General features: G+C 36.2%; 1 protein-coding gene across 3 annotated transcripts in view; it reads right to left on the bottom strand.

The window, feature by feature from the left end:
• The window catches only part of LOC150088904 (HMG box-containing protein 1-like), a 118,733-nt gene that overhangs the window by 71,380 nt on the left and 25,655 nt on the right, over window positions 1-21,698 (bottom strand). For all 3 annotated transcript variants that reach the window (XM_090370949.1, XM_090370950.1, XM_090370951.1), the window contains exon 2: window positions 10,287-10,794. In XM_090370949.1, the coding sequence (XP_090227075.1) occupies window positions 10,287-10,528 (242 nt within the window). In that variant the 5' untranslated portion in view covers window positions 10,529-10,794. The remainder of the gene's footprint in view (window positions 1-10,286; window positions 10,795-21,698) is intronic.

The raw sequence follows: 21,698 nt of genomic DNA, 5'->3' as shown, positions 1-21,698 counted from the left end.
CAGCCCTTTGGGTAAAATCTTTTAGTTACACAACAATTCTCTTTAATGTCACTGAAAACATTACAGCAGTGGTGTTCGTGGGTACCCAGACAGTTCTCCATCTGCGAGTTACTACACCCTCTCTTAAACAATGAACTCTACTTACAAACATTTCCGAAAACACTGCTGCTTTGCTGAAAACATTACAGCAGTGGTGTTCGTGGGAACCCAGACAGTTCTCCATCTGCGAGTTACTACACCCTCTCTTAAACAATGAACACTACTTACAAACATTTTCTGAAAACACTGCTACTTTGCCCCCATTTGGGGGCAAAGCAGCAGTGTTTTCGGGAGAGCACCAGACGATCCTTGAACCGCCGCCTTGTTTCACCTACATAACATTCCTCACAATCCAGGCATTTTATCATATATACAAATGTTGATATATCATATATATCAACATTTGTTTACAGCAATAATTGAACTTAATGGTTGGTGTACGAGTTGCTTATTTCGTTGACATGAATTTTCCCAACCTCTGAGGCCTTTTTCAGGATAAAAAGTCATGTTTTTCGGAGAAGTGAGTGATTCACGCGTTTCAGTAAATTTCTCCGTCTATGTTTACATGGTCACAGTAGGTGAATATCTGAGTGATTCCGATATTTTGCACAGTATTCAAAGATCTAGTGACAGTAGTAACGTTGGGCGGAAGGAAGGAAGGAAGGAGAACGTGGCAACTAAGATATTAAGTAAAACTTTCCGAAGATGTGTTATTTTTTATTCGCAATATTAAAATTTTATTATAAAAAAAAATATGCATCCATTATATTTCCATAGTTAAACTCGAGATACTATCGTATCAAGGTATCATTGTAATGAGGGGGGGGGATGATGACCAGGCTCACTCGAGATATCACACTGGTCCCGAAAAATGTGTCATGCGCTCTAATCACATTACCAGTGAGTGCTTGGCACAGACTAGTAGTGGGAACGTGGGAAGCGCCTCTGGCAGAAGCCTGTCACACATGATGTCACTTCCGTGACATCATCCCCAAGGATGTTTCACATCAAAAAGTTGGCTAGACTGCGAGCCCATTTTTAAAATATTCACAGCTCACCTATGCTTATACACTTCAATTAGATCACCTCGCAGATACCTATCTCTAAACACTGCAATTTGCAGAGCTTAAGCCTTTCTTGGTAACAGCAATCCTTTGTTCCACTCACCAATCTCGGTGATTTTCTCTGTACTCGTTCCAGCAGCTCTACATTCTTCCTAAAATGAAGTCTCCAGACCTGTATGCAGTACTCAAGGTGTGGTCCAGCCATTGCCTTATACAAGGGGACAATCACCTCCTTATCCATGCTAGCAAAATTCCTGTATATCACTGACAAGACAACATGAGCTACTCTTGCAGACCATCTGCACTGCTCAGAAAAACTTCATATCTGACTGCGCAATTACCCCCTGGACCTTTTCATTCTCCACTACCCTGAGTGTAGTACCACCAAGTTAATGTTACTCTGGGGTTACTGATACCCATAGGCAGTACTTTACAGTTGTCAATGTTAAACTTCAGTTGCCACCTCTCAGCCCATCTGCTCAACTCAACTTTTCCAGATCCTGTTGCAGTAGCGTACTGTTGTTAATGTCTTTAACAACCTTGCCAACCTTCATATTGTCTGCAAACTTAGACATTAAGCCTGATACACTTTCATCAATATCATTAATAAATATAGAAAACAACAATGGGCCCAAAACTGAACCCCAGGGAACTCTACTAATAACATTAGTCCACCAAGAGCAATACGAAATATTTCACAATATCACGTTACAATAATGATGCCAATGTACAAACTAATGTTATACTTTATTGTTCCTATCTACAAAATATGTCAATCTGCTCAATAGATATTCCAAAATAAAGAATGCCACATCCTGCATATACATAAAAATTTTTGAATATAACATAAAAAATTCATATTTTGTATTTTTATTTTTTGCAAATACAGCCACTCCCCGACTTATGTAAGGGTTGCATTTGCGCGAAACTCTACGTGTCGGAATTTCCCTAATTGCTTATGCAGCACTCGCAAATTTGATTGAAGCAAAAAAGAAACGAACATGTAAATAGAATTATTTATTCAAATTTTTTTTATCTCGTGTGCAGGAAAAATTACAAAATTATAAAAAGAGAGAGGAGACAGGCATAACATCAGCAAGTTTTACCTTTCAAGCATCGTTGCCAGAATTAACTCTCCAGCTGATAAGCACACTGCTGCAGAGGTTAAGGGCTGTGGAGATTTAGAAGGATTTTTTCCAACACATCACAATTTCTCTACAGCTGCAGAATTGGCACCGGCAACTTCACCACATACTTTAATGTTTTGGAAACCGGCGTAATGCTTGAACCTATTAAACCACCCGTTGTTTGCTTGGCTTGGGGTTTGCCGTATTTATCCTTAATATTTTCATAAATACTTCTTGCTTTTGCTTGAATGGCCATTGGACTCAGGAGCACTTACTTCTGAATCTGATTTTCCACCTATAATATTAATATCTTTTCCATCTTCGATATAGCACCTGAATGCTGTTGATCTTAAATGCATTGATCCTTTAACATGTTCTTTTATACACGCACTGTCCCTTAAAATTGTATTCACTGTTGAAACAGCGAGACCTAATTCCGTGCAATAGATGACAAACTCTGTCCTGATTTGTACTTCTTAATTAATCATCTTCATTTCTAAATCAATTTTGTTTCATTTCCTAGCACTGCCAGCACTTGCATTTTCCAGTGGTCCCTTTCCCTTCACCATTGTAATAAGTAAATAGGAATGAAGAGAAGACTGAAAATTTATTCATGTTTTTTATATGATTGAAGATTTCAGTGAAGGGGAGCTCATTTCACCATAATACTGTAAAGTAAAAACTCACAGAATTCCAGTTATCGGTATTATCACAAATGCAATAAGATCGAGTTTACTACCCGTTTATAATAGATTGTGCTAACAGAAAAGTCCAATAAACCGGAAAGTGCAAATTGTTTATTGTTTTATGGTAGTGACCTCCAGAAATGCGTTTTAGAAAAATATCACAAAGGCATTCAAAATTGTGTTTATTGTTTTACGGTAGTGACCTTCAGAAATGTGTTTTAGAAAAATATCACAAAGGCATTCAAAATTGTGTTTATTGTTTTATGGTAGTGACCTCCAGAAATGTGTTTTAGAAAAATATCACAAAGGCATTCAAAATTGTTTTAGAAAAATATCACAAAGCATTCAAAATTTTGAATGCCCTTGTGATAGCACAATCTATTACAAACGGGTAGTAAACTCGATCTTATTGCATTTGCGATAATACCTATAACTGGAAACATGTTTTAGAAAAATATCACAAAGGCATTCAAAATTGATTCTTATAATGGAACATATGATAACAATGAAAGTGTAGTGTGATTTCCATTATAAAAATTACCTTTTGGAGAGATAAATAGCTTAGTTATATAGCAAATATTTCAACTTCCAAGATCTTGGAATGAATTACCAAAAAAAAAAATAAAAAAAACCAATGTGTTATTGTGTTCACATTAGGATATTTTCATGGTACCTCTATTCATTCCTATGGGAGGCAAAACACGTTTCTGCAATTTTTTTAAGTTTGCACTGGCCGGCAAAAACTTACGCAAAGTCAAATTTCTGTAAGTCGAGTATTACGTTAGCCAGGCAGTGACTGTAATGCTTCCTAGTTATGATATTACTAGTTATACCGCAGATTTATAAGAAAGTATCAGTTGTAAACAACGGTTAACGGTTAACTAACCTATGCTTAGTTCCATATCGACCTAATAATAAAACCATAGGGAAATATAAATATACATCTGTAAACAGTTTATTCTATTATCAGTTTGCATTTTTTTTTTTCCAAGATGAAAAATCCTGTGTATCTGGAAAGAAAACCACACTTCTCTCCTGAAACTCAGTAACAGGATAAACAAAAAAAAAGTTCCTTCAATCCTGACAATATTTATTTCTCAACCTTATTCAGTGAAAGGAATCACACTGTTATCCAGTGTGAGAAAGCAGTAACAGTATCCACTGCAGCAAAACCTTTGAATCAGATATAAAGATGACTGGGTTCAGCAATAATGACTATGTTAACAACTGGGATTAAATAATTTATAGGAGGTGCAAAGTTGTAAGGTCCCCTAATTTATATTTAAAATGTGTTAATGAATGTTAATGATATCACTTGTATAGTGTGTACTGATTTGAGGTGCCTCCCATAAGATGGTAACCCTACACATAAAAAAAAAAAAAAAAAAAAAAAAAGTTGCTGGGAACACTCCAAGTAGAAGCATGTGTGACAGTGAAAATTGGTATCATTCTCACAGCAAGAGCAGATATCATCAGATTTTTAATATTCAACAGAAAATGGTGTCTCCTGCAGTTTTATCTAAGAATATAATGAACAAATATGCTGATGTCTCAAATCTTATACGCAAATCATACGTTGGCATAAGCCTCAAGTTCAAGACTTGCTAATAAAATACAGGAACACCAAATCAACAAGGCTGTTAAGTGGTCACTATTATCAGCTTATGACTTGCCATTTCCCAAACGTCCATTTCAGTGCTGACTTGCACCTCATCAGCAAAGGGATGGGCATAGATAACTGAACTAAGAATTGAAAACTTCTTCATTTTTAATGAGTTTGGTAAAACAATTTGATTCCAGGTAACCAGTAAATTTCATTAAAGACGAAGTAAACTAGCTCAAATTTACACCAAGGTTAATAAAAAGCAAGAAATTAAGAATAAAATGAGCTCCACATAACAGACTATGATACCACAAATATGATATTTTGGTACTATATCCCTGTTGTTTATACAATTAGCCCTCTATTTACGCTGGGGTTAGGTTCCTGGGGAGGGACAGGTGCAAATGGAACTCTTTATATCATGAAGTCAATGGGAAATCACAAGATTAGGTCCCGGGCACAAAATATTTTACCTACTACTTTGCATCGATTGTTTTATTTTATCAGCACTCTTCATATTTGTAGTAATAGTCGACGGAGGCATATTCATAGCCATACAGACATTAGGGCGGCTTTCATCAGCTTCCATCCTCCGAATAACTACCTTCTTATTTTCCAATGTGATAGATTGACATGCCTTTTTCACACTTTCGTTTGCACTAGGATTCGTTGAACTTTTTTTTACCAGACATGGCACCTCTTTATTCTATTAAATTAAAAACTTTATAACACGACCGGCAAAAACTACACACAGCTGTCACTATTATTAATTATTTAATTTATTAATTGTACAATTAATAAAAAATTTTAGCGTAATAAATTTCCAACACGTAAATGGTGTAAACAACAACCAACTGAATGCTTCACAGCACAGACCTTTACTACCCGCAACAGTGTATCATCCATAGTACAGTATGATGCTGATAAATTGTCTGACAATTTTAAAGTTAAAATTTATGAAAAAATTGCAAAAAAATAAATAAATAAATAAAAATAGCGTTGTGGTTAGTGACCAGCACAATTGCAAATCGGCCCAAAACAAGGGCTACCTGTATACAGCAGGCCCCCATTATAACGCGGTTCGATTTATGCTGATTCGCTATAACGCTGTTCTTATATTATAACCCATATCTGACTATAATGCTCTTTTACAGATTGCATTTTTGGTATATTTAACGAAATCGTTTCGTTTGGAGTCGATAGCTTGAAAATGAATATAAAAACAGCATTAAAACGTTTCCCACACCAACTTGAGAAATTTTCCCACGCTCCGTGATATTTTCTCACACGCTAATTTAATTGCAGTACAGTGGCTTGTTACGTAGTACCGAGATCAACATTTTAAAAAATGATCAAGTATATTGCTTGTAATATTTGCATTATATGCATTTATCCGAAGTTTGGTCATCACTCAGTAGCGTATTAGACATCGTGCGTAATGGACAGTTTACTCAAACATTGTATCATAATTAATGCAACCAACGCAGTTACATTTTCGAAGAGTTAATAATGACATATAAGAATGAAAAAGCAACAACATCTGGATGCAGTACGAAGACTATAAATGTAAGAAAAAGACTGAATTTGAAAATTAAATTAGACTTTCTGAAGCGAATTGATTCTGGTCAACGACAAGTGGATGTGTTCCATAATTTAGGACTTGCAAGTTTAACTGTAAGAACAATTATAAAAAAAAATAAAGAATTAATTTTAGCAGTGGGAAAGATAGCTGTTCCATTGCAAGCAACTAGGGCTCGGCCGGCTATTAGGATTTTATTGAAGATAATATCCAATGTAGAATTCAGTTAAGTTAAATATTATAAAAAAAAAAAAAAAAAAAAAAAAAAAGAGAGAGAGAGAGAGAGACTAGCCAATATGATGATCTTAAGAAAACTCACCTAAAAAAAAAAAAAAAAAAAAAAATGTGGAACCATTTAAAACTAGTAAGGGCTGGTTGAATAGATTTAAAATCCGGGGAGAAGCCGCAAGTGCAGATTAAGGAGCCGAAACTTTTAAAAAAGAACTTGTTAAATTATTGAAGAGGGATATTATGTGTTATACTTCTCAACAAGTTTTTAACATAGATGAAGCAGGATTTTTGTGGAAATGAATGCCTAAAAGAAGTTTCATATTGAAAGAAGAAAAAAACATGCCAGGTTTCAAAGCGGTGAAGGATCGGTTGACTTTATTGTTGGGTGGTAACGCTGCAGGGGATTTAAAATTAATACCACTTTTAGTTTATTTGGAAGAGGGCCAAAGATCAACCCAAAATCGACATTTTTCCTGATTAAATTCATCAATTAAATTAAATCAATTTAGATCAATTAACGTGATTTTAATTGGGTAAGTTTAATTTTGATATGTAAGTAGTTACCACATAATTATATATGTATGTAATGCAGAATATTTTATATGTACAAATATTTGAATATTACATATTTTGACTGACATTTGTGCATCTTTTCACTACTGTTTATTATTGATTAGGAAATATCCTATGGCACCGACCGCAACTCACAAATACATATGTTACCTTATGGGAATGCAGCACTCGCTTAGCACGGATTCACTTAGTGCTCTGTTTTTCCAGAATGAATTATCAGCGTTAAGCGGGGGTCACTGTATATATCTATTCAGAGTATCTGACTGAAAATGTAATAATTAAATGTGCGCTGGAAAAAAATATATATATACATATATATATATAACAGTTAAAGATTTAATCAAAAAAAAATGTACTAAATATAATTATACAGTATCAGTGAAAAAAAAAACGTATAAAATAAAACAGGTTGAAGTAAAATTCCTTTAATAAACTGGGAACAAAAAATAAAAGTAATAAATCACAATAGCTTTCAGATGGAAGACACCCTTCTTCAGTTGTACGCATCATTACAAAATACAGTGTCATGTGCCCAGCTATGGTGGTCATGCGAAGTGGAAATCACGTGATACAGGTGCAGGCAACAATTAGTTGCTGGAAGTAGAGGCTTTAGGAGGATGGTCGCCTCAGTGTTGGGATGGATACAACCTCCTTTGTTTTGATTAAAGGAATTGCTACAACACGAGATGTGGAGCAATTCCAACCAGACATGACGACGGTAGTGGCAGGATCGGTCAATAATCTTGACATCACACCGTGAGTCGATGTTGTGCTGGGTAGACCAGAAGTGCTCAGTGATCGCTGAGTGTTTGATGTCTACGGAACGAATTGCTTTCTCATGCTCAGAGACTATTTCCGAGTCTTCTGCCAATTTCACCTACATAGCAGCCAGTGCAGTCACGGCAGAAAATGCAGTACACCAAGCTGCTCCGTAGGAGTGGGGGAATTGGTACCTTAACCTTAACACTTGAAACAAGAAACTGCAATCTTCTCCTCGGAAGCTGCAAGCACCTTATCCTGTGACTCTGTAAGACCCTAGGAAGTTGTGACAGGTTTGGGTAGTATGGGATAAAGGCAGTCGAGGTAGAGTCTTTGCTGCTTGTGGCCCTAGAGTTGTAGACGTGGTCACAGGCCTGCAGCCATTTAACTAAGGCACTGGCGGGGTAGCCGCATTTTGCCAGATCTGCTTTTACCTTAACGATGTCAATGCACCTTTCATCCAAAGAACTGGAGTGAGTACAGGCGCAGATTAGTAAGGCCTGCGTGGTGCCAATAAGTTGACTGCGAGCATGTGCTGACTGGTAGTTGGTGAACTGGCTAGCACACAGCGGCTTGCGATAGACTAATGTCTTTAAACACGTGCCCTCACGCTGAACCAAGGAATCTTGGTTCAGTGCGAGTTCTGTGGATGAAAGGTGCACTGAGATCATTAAGGTAAAAGCAGATCCTGACACTACAGTCATTGTGTCTGGCTGGAATCGCTCCACACCTCGTGTTGTAGTGATTCCTTTAACCAAAATAAAGGAGGTCATATCCATCCCATCACCTAGGGACACATGCAGCGATGACCCACCTCAACCGCCTTTATCCCATACTACCTGAACCTGTCACAACAACTTTCTAGGGTCTTACAGGCTGAAGGGATAAGATGCCTACAGCTTCCAGGCAGAAGATTGCTGTCCCTTGTTTCGGGTGTTAAGACACCGATTTCCTCCACTCCTACAGAGCGGCTTGGTGTACCGCATTTCCTGCCGTGACTGCTACATACGTGAAACTGGCAGAAGACTCAGAAATCTTGTCTGAGCATGAGAAAGCAATTTGTTCTGCAGACGTCAAACACTCAGTGATTGCTGAGCACTTCTGGTCTACCCGGAACAACACTGACCCATGCCACGACTCTGAGATTGACTGATCTCGCCACTATAGTCATCGTGTCTGGTTGGAATCTCTCGTGTTATAGTTCGGTTTTTTTTTCCCCCCAATTCCTTTAACCAAAACAAAGGAGGTTGTATCCATCCCATCACTGAGGCAACTGTCCTCCTATGTGACAATCGTTGGCACCTGCAGCCTAGCCAAATGTTACAGCTACAACTGCAACTAAGGGAACAAACACTATTATCACGTCATGTGAATCTCGTCATGTCCCTGTCACAGAGTAATACTCTGTGGTCCCTGTTTAATGTAAACTGTGAAGTTGGTCGGAGAAAAAAATGTCATCACTGTAACGTAGGGTGGCCAGATTAAAAATTTGATCTCGAGGTACTCGTGCTTATGTTTGGGGTATTCATTCCTCGTTAGGGGTACTCGCATTATATCTTAAGAAAACCGAACAATTTTAATAACCATTTTATTTCTATATTTTGTTGATTTTTTTTTACAAGTTCGTGGAATGCAAAATTAGTCAAATTTAAATAAAATTAACTGAATTTTAAATTTTCCGAATTTTACTGCAAAATTTTATTGCAAAAGTTATACACACTAAAGGAAACTTTTATAAATATTAACATCAAATGTTTTACATAATTGTTTACAATACACATTCAATAAACCTGATTTATTTTATCAAAAATAAAATATTTACCTAGCAATACTTTTCGTTTGAGCGCATTTTCTTTAATAGGTTTTCTTTTTTTAGTACATAATGCGTAAAATTCTTTGCATGACATATTGTGATTGGTTTTCTGAAACAGTTCTCCTTCAACATTCTTTAGGTCTAATTTATTTCTATCCTTTTTCCATGTGTTAAACATTGAGCTAAATACTCGCTCACTCATTGTATCTGAGTGAGGCAAAGCAAAAACAAAATTAATATTTTTTTCTGTATTACGTACTTTGTACGCATTTAAAATTTTTATCCAAACATCTGTGGTATTTTTGAGGTCTTTTGTCTCAATATTTCTACGGAATGATTTCAACAGAACATATTCTTCATACAGCAAATCGATATTGATATTGGGAATTTTAAATTAAAAAAAAGTTTGTTTCCTGAGCCTTAAACCATTACAACGAAATAAAAAAGAAATCAAGTAGAATGTAAAAAGGTTACAAAGTAAGCATAATATAAATATTCTACAACCCTCTTTGTAAATAGGATAGAATGTCGTATTTGAGTCTTTAATTAAGGGTGCATTTCAACAACTTTATCATCAGTTAATTCCTTCTTCTTAAATAATCATCTCAACAGGGTGTTTTATGATTTTTTTTTTTTTTTTTTAAATGTTAAAAAAAGGGGTATCTTGGAAATTTTATTATACTTCCAAAAGGAGGGGAAGATACAAATGAAAAAGAGCAAAAAAAAAATAAATAAATAAACTACTAGTATTAGAGGACACAATACAAAAAGAGGACACAATACAAAAATATATTATGTGTTCCAAGACCTACCGTTTTCGAGGCAAAGTAGGACTATTCCTCAAAAGTGGACTTTGAGGACTTGTAGCAATAATGGCCAGCTCTGTTAATCGGTCATATGCATGAAAAAATGATGTATCAGCAGAACTTGAAAGATTTAAAGGAGGTGGAATCATTTTATTTTTCCTTAGCCTCTTCTTCATTTTGAGATGACAGAGAACTTGGTAAATCTCCAGTTCCTTCAATAAATACAAAGGGCTGAACTGAGCTCTCATTTAAAATGCCAGGTTTTATTACTTCATTCTGAATATATTCATTATCGTGCATAAAGTTTCCAATTTCCATATTCCTAGAAAATCCTTCCATGACAGATAGCTGGCTAGAGATCAGTTGAGTGAAACTTATAGACATCAGTGATGTTTTTTTGCCATTCAGTACCAGGCATATTTAGCATTCCACAGGAACAGAAGGAAATTGCGAAGGCAAAAGAAAACAAAATACTAGGTTTAAGTGGTGGTAATTGCTTCCTTTGAAGAAATTCCTGAAAGAAAAGAAAAATTAATTATAAACTTATCTAATTATTTACATCACATTTTTGTTCAAAGAAAAGATAACCTGAGTATGTAATACATAAAACTTGAAAATAAGAGCCTAAAAAGGGTTGTGACTAGTAAAGTTATAAATGTGTTTACATCACATTTTTTGTCAAAGAAAAGATAACCTCAGTATGTAATACTGTACATAAAACTTGAAAATAAGAGGCCTAAAAAGGGTTGTGACTAGTAAATATATAAATGAATTGGCCAAATACCATGTCACTGCATGGAGAAAATTCAATACAATACCATGGAAACCCAGAGAAATATCACTTTGCAAAATAATAATAATATTCTTTAATAATTCCAAGTTGAGTATGTAACATAAACTGGAACACCCAGAATAGAGACCAGTGGGCATTTACACATGAAGGATAAAAAAAATCACAAGGGTTTAAATGATTAATTATTAAGTTTGCAGATGGCACAACTCACATTTTTACATGAACACATTTTTCTTAAATGAATCTGTCTGTAGTCTGTTTTGTGACCACTGGTCTACAACAAGGCCAAGGTTATTCACTAGCTATACTACAGAGTTTGGTGAATGGAAAACAAATTTACCAGGTTTGACTTAGGTGAATTTTGGAGATTGGGGTGTAGAGCACTACTGTTAAAGAAATCTCAGATATTAATGCAGCCTGAACTATCATTTCACAAAAAAGTTAATCCTAGTTACTGCAAAATGATGTGCAAGAGGGGGGGGGGGAAATAAATTTGTCAAGAAGCTGTGGTCTGGACAGATGATGGAAAATTTAACATTTCTAGGCCCATTTAAGGATCCAGGTTATTACAACAAATAGAAGTTTCGGATAGAGGCAGCAGGTACTATTCAAATTGACAGCATACACAATTTCAGAAAATAATTTTTTCTGAAATCATTGATAATCCAAACTAATTGGGACCAGGGGTAGTTCAGACTTCAGATTTGTTTGGATTTTCAAACTCATCAAAAATACTGTTCTAGAGACTAAAAACAAGTTTAGTAAGTTTAAAAATAAAAACACTAAGTTATACTTGTGTATTTTTATTCATAGGTAACAAAACAAATGGAACGTTCAGCCACAATTACACATTTATAGGCCTTTAATGAAATAATTACTTATTTTTGCTGCACCATTTTCAAACTTTGTTTCTTTGCTGTGGGATCTCACTTTTTTTCAGCAACAGTAGTTCAGTTGGACAGCATTCAGTTTGTTGCTCTTACTAGGCCATCACAGTCTAGTATGGCAAATGCCTCAGCATACATAGGCCCAGTGTTGACGTCATTTTCTTTGTTCATATCATTTTCAGAAGCTCCAGTTTCTTTTACATTCACAATTTCGTTTTCATTTAAAACAGGAAACCCTGTAGCATCAATATCATTTTTCAGCTATGCCCTTGCATCATTTCAACCTTCAAACCCAGAGATCGACTGAAACAAGTTGATCATCTCATTCAGTATTTGTCCATCATCTCCTTCAGATCAATTCTTCTCATCTCCTACAATTTCTTCTGCAATAGGCCACAGTTTTTCCCAAGCATTTTTTAAATTCTGTGCAGTGAGTGATTCCCACGCATCAGTTAACATGTAGCAGCTGTCCTCGAGACTGAGCTTTTTCGAAAAAGCTACGATGCTTTCTTCATTATTTTAAAAGTAAATGACGCAGGACTTTGTTTTTTGTGGATTCTCTTCAACTTTTCAATGACTCCCTGGTCCATCGGTTGGAGGAGTGAAGTTATGGTTGGTGGAAGAAATATGATCTCGAATCAGTCATCTATTTTGTTTAATGTTTCCACTGAAGGATGTGATGGCACATTATCTAGGATAATGGAAGACTTTGTCCATTTTGCTCCATGCATTTTTTTGCACTTACAGGGAGGCAGGAAACATTTTTAAAATGAGGTTTCTTTGATTTTCCTATCAATGGCAAAGCATGAATCCCATTGACATTAAAGCAAACCATAGCTGTAACTCACTCTGAACCAGGAGCAGCTGTTTCGTAGCAAGATGCAAAAGATTTTTGAGGCAATGACTTCCAGTTTATTCCAGTCTTGTCAGCGTTGTATATGTCATCTTTGGAATATCCTTCACTTTCCACAAGATTGATAAAATTATTTTTAAACAATTCGGCTGCAGCAAAATCACAAGATAATTTCCCCTTCAATGTGAAGTTCTCTAATGCCATGCCATGCTTTAAAGTTTTATAGACAGCCTGCACTGGCTTTAAAATCTGAGGGACTACCTAATTTTTTGTTAAAATCCAGCACATTTTCACACAACAAAAGGTCCAGATATGGGTTCTCCTCAACTTCGTCTCTGTGTGAACCACAAATAAATGACATCTTCAAGGGATGAGTCATTAGCTGTAATTTTTTTTTTTTTCTCCCACCATTATCTGAATCAAGTTTCAATGAGAACTTTAAAATTTTTTCCTTGTTATTAATGTCTGTAAGGGTTGACTTTCCAACCTCTTAAAATTTTGCTAAAGAAGACCCACTTTCTCCCTTTGAAAGTCTTTTTAAAATCTCAATCTCCGATTCAACTGTTAAAAATTTCTGATTTCTTTTAAAAGACGAGGAAGAAGACGTCATAACTACAGTACAGTAAAATAAAACAGTACATAAATGTTCAGAATCTTCTCTTCATTCTTATATCTAAACTTCGTAAACTTTTTACTCTGTATCTCACACGTGTATCATGTTAGTTGCAATTTCTGCATGCCATGTTCTTTGTTATTGATTGATGCTTATCTTTTTTTACTATTTTAGATTTTACAACCCAAAAAAAAAAAAGTCAGTTAACAGAAATATCAATTACAAAGGGTGTTTAATAACAGATTACAAAGCATTATGTTTAGTTAGTACTATAAAATATCAGTGTAAATACACCATAGTTAGCTAATAAAAATAAACTACAATTGTAGTGTAAAGGCACTGATTTAATTATATCTCACATTGTGACTACCTTCACAATGATTTAATATGTATTGCTCTACCTCGAATAAGTAACGCTTCACCAACAGAGAATACTATTCTTACTTATTCTCAGTGGGCACCACTTCCCAGACACTGAGAAAAGTAACAATAGTCTTCTCTATTAGAAAACAGGCCTTGTGCATCGGGTTGCATTATATCATCCAAGTTTCTTGCGATGACCGACTAACTGGTTAAAATAAATTTATTAAAATAAAAATGATATATACATAAGATAAAAGAGTTAAAATATAATATAATAAAAGAATTAAAATACATAGTAGCTTTCGAAGCGAAGTGCCTCTTCATCAGCTAGTCTGTGAATGTGCACTTCAGTGTTGATGGTTACAATAGAACAAGTCAGCTGGGCATGATCATGTATCACAAGTCTGGTGTCGGTAAAGCAGAATTACGTACAAGTGATGATCGCCAGTGCTCATCGCACTGCAATACAGTACATTCCATAACGGGGTATAAGTGTACTCCCCTCGTGCGAGTCATAGTACTATTATTGGTGGCTACATGTAGTGCTTCAAGCCATGAGTGCTGGGGGTAATCACGTGAATAGTCAATGATTTCAATATCCCGTTGGGGATCAAGATTGTGCTGCTCAACCCAATAATGTTCGGCGACTGCAGAGCGTTCAAAATTAGCAGTTTGCAGGTTGAAGATTGAAAGATCGGGTTTCTGAGCATGAGGTGGCTCTGCGAACTGCTAATTTTGAATGCTCCACAGTCGCCGAACATTATTGGGTTGAGCAGCACAATCTTGATCCCAAACAGGATATTGAAATCATCGACTATTCACGCGATTACCGCCAGCACTCATGGTTTGAAGCACTACACAGTCACCAATAATAGTACTATGAATTGCACGAGGGGAGTACACTTATACCCCGTTATGGAATGTACTGTATTGCAGTGCGATGAGCACTGGCGATCATAACGTGTACGTAATTCTGCTTTACCGACACCAGACTCGTGATACATGATCATGCCCAGCTGTAACCATCAACACTGAAGTGCACATTCACAGACTAGCTGATGAAGAGGCACTTCGCTTCAAAAGCTACTATGTATTTTAATTCTTTTATTATATTATATTTTAACTCTTTTATCTTATGTATATATCATTTTTATTTTAATAAATTTATTTTAACCAGTTAGTCGGTCATCGCAAGAAACTTGGATGATATAATGCAACCCGATGCACAAGGCCTGTTTTCTAATAGAGAAGACTTGTTACTTTTCTCAGTGTCTGGGAAGTGGTGCCCACTGAGAATAAGTAAGAATAGTATTCTCTGTTGGTGAAGCGTTACTTATTCGAGGTAGAGCAATACATATTAAATCATTGTGAAGGTAGTCACAATGTGAGATACAATTAAATCAGTGCCTTTACACTACAATTGTAGTTTATTTTTATTAGCTACCTATGGTGTATTTACACCGATATTTTATAGTTATTTCACGCTCTTATCGCATTATGCCCTGTGCATTTATACACTGATGTTCAAAGAAAGTGCCTCACCCCTTAAAATTATAATTGTCGTCCGAATAACGTAAGTACAGTGGATTCCGGTTATTTGGGCCACCGGTTAATCGGGGCAGCTGTTTATTTTGGGCAAATCTTAAAAAACAAAAACCAATCAAGAAAATAGCCAGGGTTTACTTTGCTTAATTGGGACAAAATGCCGTTTAATCGGGGCAGGAGACCTCAGCACTGGAGATTACCCTACGATTGTCTCCGACCGTACCACGTAGTTCGGTCGGATTTCTGGAGGTCACAACCATAAAACAATTAGCAGTCACCTGTTTATTGGGCTTTTCTGTTAGTGAAATCTATCATAAACGGACAGTAAACTCGATCTTATTGAATTTGCGGTAATACTGACAGCTGGAATTCTGTGGGTTATTATGGTAAAATGTGTTTACACTTCCATGAACTCTTCAATCAAATAAAAAAATTAATTTTCAGATCTTCTCTTCATTCCTATTTTTAAAGCTTCGTAATTTGTTACTCCGTTCTCACTTGCGCGTGTTGTGTTACTTGCAATTTGTGTGTGCCGTGTTCTTTGTTATTGATTGCTTATCTTTTTACTGTTTTAAATTTTAACCCCCACCCACAAATGTCAGTGAACAGAAATGTCAACTAGTTTAGTTAGTATGTACACATTATTACAGTACATATTAATACTTCCGATTATCACGTATATTCTTCCGATTATCATGTATCATTTAATTTTTTAATTGGTAAGGTAATAAAGAGTAAATTTGTGCTTAATATATCTTTACTTTTATAGCCTGTGGATAATATTCCTCCTATTTTCGCTAATTAGAATCGCTGTTTAATAGAATTAAAATTCAATTCACAAACGTGATCACAATGACCGGCACTTACTACACATCGTATAGTGAACGGAACTTTACTGTGGTGAATTCGTCGTAACGTGATTTGATTGTACAGTGAACCAATTGTAAAGGGGGGGGGGGTGCACATTGTATTTTTAACTATTTACGTGAAACTTTGGATAATTGAGGCAGCCGCTTAATCGGGCCAAAATGCACTAGTCCCGATGTGTCCCAAATAACCAGAATCGACTGTTATTATTATTATTATTTTTTTTTTTTTGGAGCATTAGCAACTAAGGCTATTTACGTGAGAGCTATTTGCTCCAGTGCGGTGGTCATTCCCTGACCTTTCCGCATGATCCATATTTGGTGGTGACGGGCTCAAACCCCCGGTCTAATCAAGGAGCTTGTGCTACGCACTGCTGCTCCTTCCCACCTGGCTACGGAGGCACCTGGAATCGACTGTATATGGCAATAGTTCTCCTTACAGATTTCATCAGATAAGATTGAAACACATAGGTGATGATATAATATTGCATCAGCTGTTATTTTCAGCTATATAAGTACACTCTGCAAGAGATGCAGTCATTCCTTACTTGTGTAAAGATGGTGAGTTATGTGCAGTTGATGCCACCAAGAAAGAGTGCTGTTTGTTTGTTTGTTTGTTATTTGGTTTTTAGGAGCATTAGCAACTAAGGCCATATTGCTCCGGGGATATGCGGTGGTCATTCCCTGACCTTTCCGCATTCTCCATATTTGGTGGGCACGGGCTCGAACCCCGGTCTAATCAAGAAGCGTGTGCTACGCACTGCTGCTCCTGCCCACCTGGCTAAGGAGGTGCCACTAGAAGAAGAAAGAGTGCTATTGTTGCTTTATGAGGAAGGATGTTCTTCCCGTCATATTGCTGATAGCATGTCTTGTAATCAGTTGACAGCGAGTAGATTTCTTTCCAAACTCAAGAATACTGGTTCTGCTGATAGGAAAAAAGGAACCGGACACAAAAGTCTCTATGCCAAAACAGGACCGTTTTGAAGCGCTTGTGCCTTAAAAACCATAAAGCATCTTTGTTTGAGCTGAAAAGAGAATGGGAAGAACATACAGGAGTGGTAGCAAGTGCAGTAACAGTCAGAAGACTGTCTCTTCAAAAATAGACTTGTAGCACGTCGTCCTAAGAAGAAGCCCCTCCTCACAAAAATTGAAAAAGGCCCGATTAATTTGGTGTAAGGAGCATGTCAAAAGGACCCCCGAGCAGTGGAAGTCAGTTATTTTCACAGATGGGAAAAAATTCAACCTGCATAGCTCTGATGGGAGGCAAACAATTCGTCATAGACGTGGTGAAAAATACCATCCAGACTGTATGGTGTCTACTGTGAAATTCCCTACCAGCCAAATGATAAGGGGGTGCATTTCGTATTGCGGAGTAGGTCACCTGCAGTTTATAAAAGGTTCCGTAAATGGTAATGGATATATTGAAAGGCAAATTGCTGCTAACCATTAGAGACCATTTCAACCTGCCAAGTAAATGAATCTTTAAGGACGACTCTGCTCCTTGTCATTGGGCAAAAAGTGTAAGTAGGCACTTCTGTAGTTACTTTAGCTTCAATTCTGCATTAGAGGTTCAACAGTAATGTGTTTACACTTGTTACAGGTGAAAAAAAATGGTTGGAAGAACGGTCCATTACAATTCTTAGTTGGCCAGAAAACAGCCCAGCCAGCGTGTTATAGGCCTAATGACTCTGATGAGTATAATAAGCAACTGTGCAGAGAAATAGAGTGGGACAGTAAATCAGGGTGTCTTATAATGGGGGATTTTAATTTCTCAGAGATTAACTGGAATTTATGGGTTGGTCACTCACACACTAGCAAGGCTTTTGTGGATTTATTGGATGATTATTTTCTACAGCAGCATGTTTGGGAGGCAACTAGAGGGAATAATACTTTTGATCTGATTATCAGTAGTGATTTTTCATGCATTAAGAATCTGCAAATAAAGGAACCAGTAGGTGGCAGTGATCACAGTATGCTGAAGTGGGATTTACTCAGAGGTAACAACCATCAGGATGGTAGTTACCTCTGAACAAGGTAAATGTTGGAAGTGATCACAGAATGGTAAGATGTACACTTGATATAGATATAGGAAAGGAAAAAACTGACTCGAGTAAATAATACAAAGGTCTTTGAGATAACAGAAGAGAAGAAAAAACAGTATGTACTGGAACTTAAGAACAAGTCTGAGTTTCTGCAGACTGCTCAGGACAAAGATATCAACAAGGAATATTATAACTTTCTGAAAATGATAAAGCCCAAGAAACCTATAGGGAAAAAGAAATCCAAAGAAAAAATTAGTCAAGAAACACTTGTCATGATGAACCGAAGACGGCAAATGAAGAGCAAGAAAAACACTGATAGGGAGAAAATTGAGTATACTTAGTTATGCAAAGTTTAACACAAGAAAAGTAGAACAAGCATTAAGGGAAAACAAAGGATTTAAATCAGCAGCCATGAGCAGTAATACAGAAAGACAAATGATACTGAAACTGAAGAATAGCGATGGTGTACTTATAAACAGCAGAGAAGGCATAATTCAAATAGCAGAAGACTACTATAGAGAATTATACAAGGAGCAGGGGAATGATGCCAGCAGTGGGGAAGATGGATTGCAAAGTAACAACACATACGAAATACCCAATATCCTTCCTGATGAGGTAGAACATGCATTGAAGAAAATGAAGAATCAGAAAACCCCGGGGGAAGATGAAGTTACTGTAAAGTTGTTAAAATTGGGAGGAAGAGACATAACACAAAAACTGGCAAGGCTCTTCACAAAGTTCATTAGAAAAGGTGTGACTCCTAAGCAGTGGAATAATGCAATCATAGTTTTGCTGCATAAGAAAGGGGATAAATCAGAAATTGGAAATTATAGACCAATTAGCTTGTTATCTCACATCTACAAGTTGTTCACAAGGGTCATTACTAACAGGTTAGAAAGAAATAGTTGTTTGTTTGTTGTTTGGTTGGTTTTTAGGAGCATTAGCAACTAAGGCCATATTGCTCCAGGATATGCGGTGGTCATTCCTTGACCTTTCCGCATCCTCCGTATTTGGTGGTGACGGGCTCGAACCCAAAGAAATAGTGACCATCAGAAAATGGTTTGCACTTTTTTGCAAGAAATGACTCACTTTAAATGATGCTACAGTTACTGCTTTAGATTGTAAATTAGGTGTCACAAAGAAATTTTGTTGTGCGAATAATCTGGATTTTAAGTTCTTTTAATTTATTTTTTCTAAAGTCACTATTAGGCGAAAAATCTGATTGCTATTTACCATGGAGCACTTTGAAGTGCCTTTCTAAATTTCCTTTTTTGGGTATAGCCACGGAAGCATTGCAAATTAAATAATAACATTTTTCTTTTATCATTACAAAAACGTATTCTCGTTCCCACTATTGATGAAAATGATACTCTTTTTGTAGTATTCATTTTAAATCAAAGGGTATTAAATTAACGTATAAGCACTGTCCAGTTATATATATTAAGTAAACCAAATAAGAATTCGACACATACGCTATGCTCTCCTCAACGAAACCGCATGAATTTTCACAAGACAAGCCTAGCGGCTGTGCATCGACAAGAGTGGTCATGTGGTTCAATGGATTTGTAATAAGCGTATGCAGTGGGGTGCATAATAATAATAACATTTAGATTTGACTAATCTATTTTTTAAATATATTTAAAATTCACCGTGATCGACGGAAATTAAAGCCACGATTAACTGTTGGCCACCTCTGCTATATAAGCTTGCTTTCTTGCATCATGTACCCTTGCTAATTCTAAGAGAAATCTATTATCACCAAGTGCTCAACTCTTTCAATAATCTTTCTATTCCAGTTTTCAGGCCTACCATAATAGGCTTGCATTTTCAACACTAAATGGCAGACAGGTTTTTTTTTTTTTTTTTTTAGAAGGCATCCCATATGCTTTCAGAAATGTTTTGAGTTATTTTCAAATATCCAACGCTGGCATTGAGATCAAGTGGGCACACCCACCACCCAGACGGCACTGTTTCAAAGCTTATTCGCCCTTCTTCGGTGGGAAATTCTGAGAATAAGCAACAATAACCTTCTCTTTTAGTGAAGCGTTACTTATTCGAGGTAATGTAATACATGGCAACTCGTTGTGAAGGATGAACACAATATGAGATACAGATAAATTGATGCCCTTTCACACTACAAATATAGTTTTTTCGTTTAAGAGTTTTCTATGGTGTATTTACACCAATATTATATAGACTATTTACACTCTTAAACATATGATGCCTTGTTGCATTGACTTTCACTTAAACTAGATAATATATGTATATACACATTGTATGTACTTTAAATATGATACATTATATTATTTGTATGGACAGCGTATTAAAACACTGTATATACAATATTAATATTATGTTCGTAAATATTTTTTCTCCTACCTTAACTTTATAGCCAGGCATTGGAATGAAATTAGAGTAAAAAATAAAATCAATATCGCAAGTTTGTAAAAATAAAAAATAAATTTTTTTTTAAAAATCATAAAGAATAAAAACTTGTTGCTGCTTATTTTTTATATGATCTCCACTATATTTATATACTGTGTTCTACTACTTAGCATTAGCATTAGTTGAGGCATATGATGCAAGAAAGCAAGGCAACATCAGCCAAAAAAAAAAAAACCCCCATTCCCATTTTACCCCTCCAGTCACTCCAAATGTTTGTTTAGTTCAGCCTTAAATTTATTTAAGCTATCAACTTCCACAACAACAGATGGAAGTCTGTTCCAGCAATCACCTACCTCAGTGCTTCTCAATTTTTTTTTGGATCACTGCCCCCCCCTTTTTTTTTTAGCCCACCAATATAAAGTGAAGCTAAATAACTGAAATGAATATTTGTCTGTTTGCCTCCAAAAACATAAATGCAGCCCTGCATTTATGTGTGTGAATTACAAAGAAAACTATTTACTGCACTTTATTCCTTCTTTGTAAAAAATTACAACTACATAAATAAATTCAGTTATAGTCACTTAAATTAAGTCATAAAAATTAAAGTTAATTACATAAATAAGTCATGATATTATTTATTATATTAATATAGTTAATTATATTAACTATCGCCCCACCTGTTGCCCCCTTTCATGCCTAACACCCCCCAGGGGACGATATCACCCACTTTGAAAAAAACACTGACCTACCTGCTGGCTAAAGGCAAACTTCCACACATCTGTTCTACAACTGTCTTTCCTCAATTTGAATCTATGCCCCCTCAGGTTCTTAATTTGACCAAGCGGAAGTATCTCGTCAGCACCGAGCCTGCTCAAACCATTCAAGGCCTTATATACCTTGATCAGATCACCTCGCAAGTGCCTAGTCTCCAGATGCTCCAACTTGCAGAACTTACGCCTTTCTTTGTAAGCCCTTTGTTCCTCTCACCAATCCTGTTGCCCTTCTCTTTTTTTTTTTTTTTTTTTGGTAGTTATTGGCGCATCGGCTTCTGTGGCCATAGTGCACCTCCCA

Source organism: Mastigoproctus giganteus, chromosome 3 (genome assembly GCF_048544385.1).
Source record: "Mastigoproctus giganteus isolate SK-2022 chromosome 3, ASM4854438v1, whole genome shotgun sequence".
NCBI classification, from domain to species: Eukaryota; Metazoa; Arthropoda; class Arachnida; order Uropygi; family Thelyphonidae; genus Mastigoproctus; species Mastigoproctus giganteus.
The sequence above is the reverse complement of the archived record's forward strand: the minus strand, read 5'-3'. Positions and strand labels throughout refer to the sequence as shown.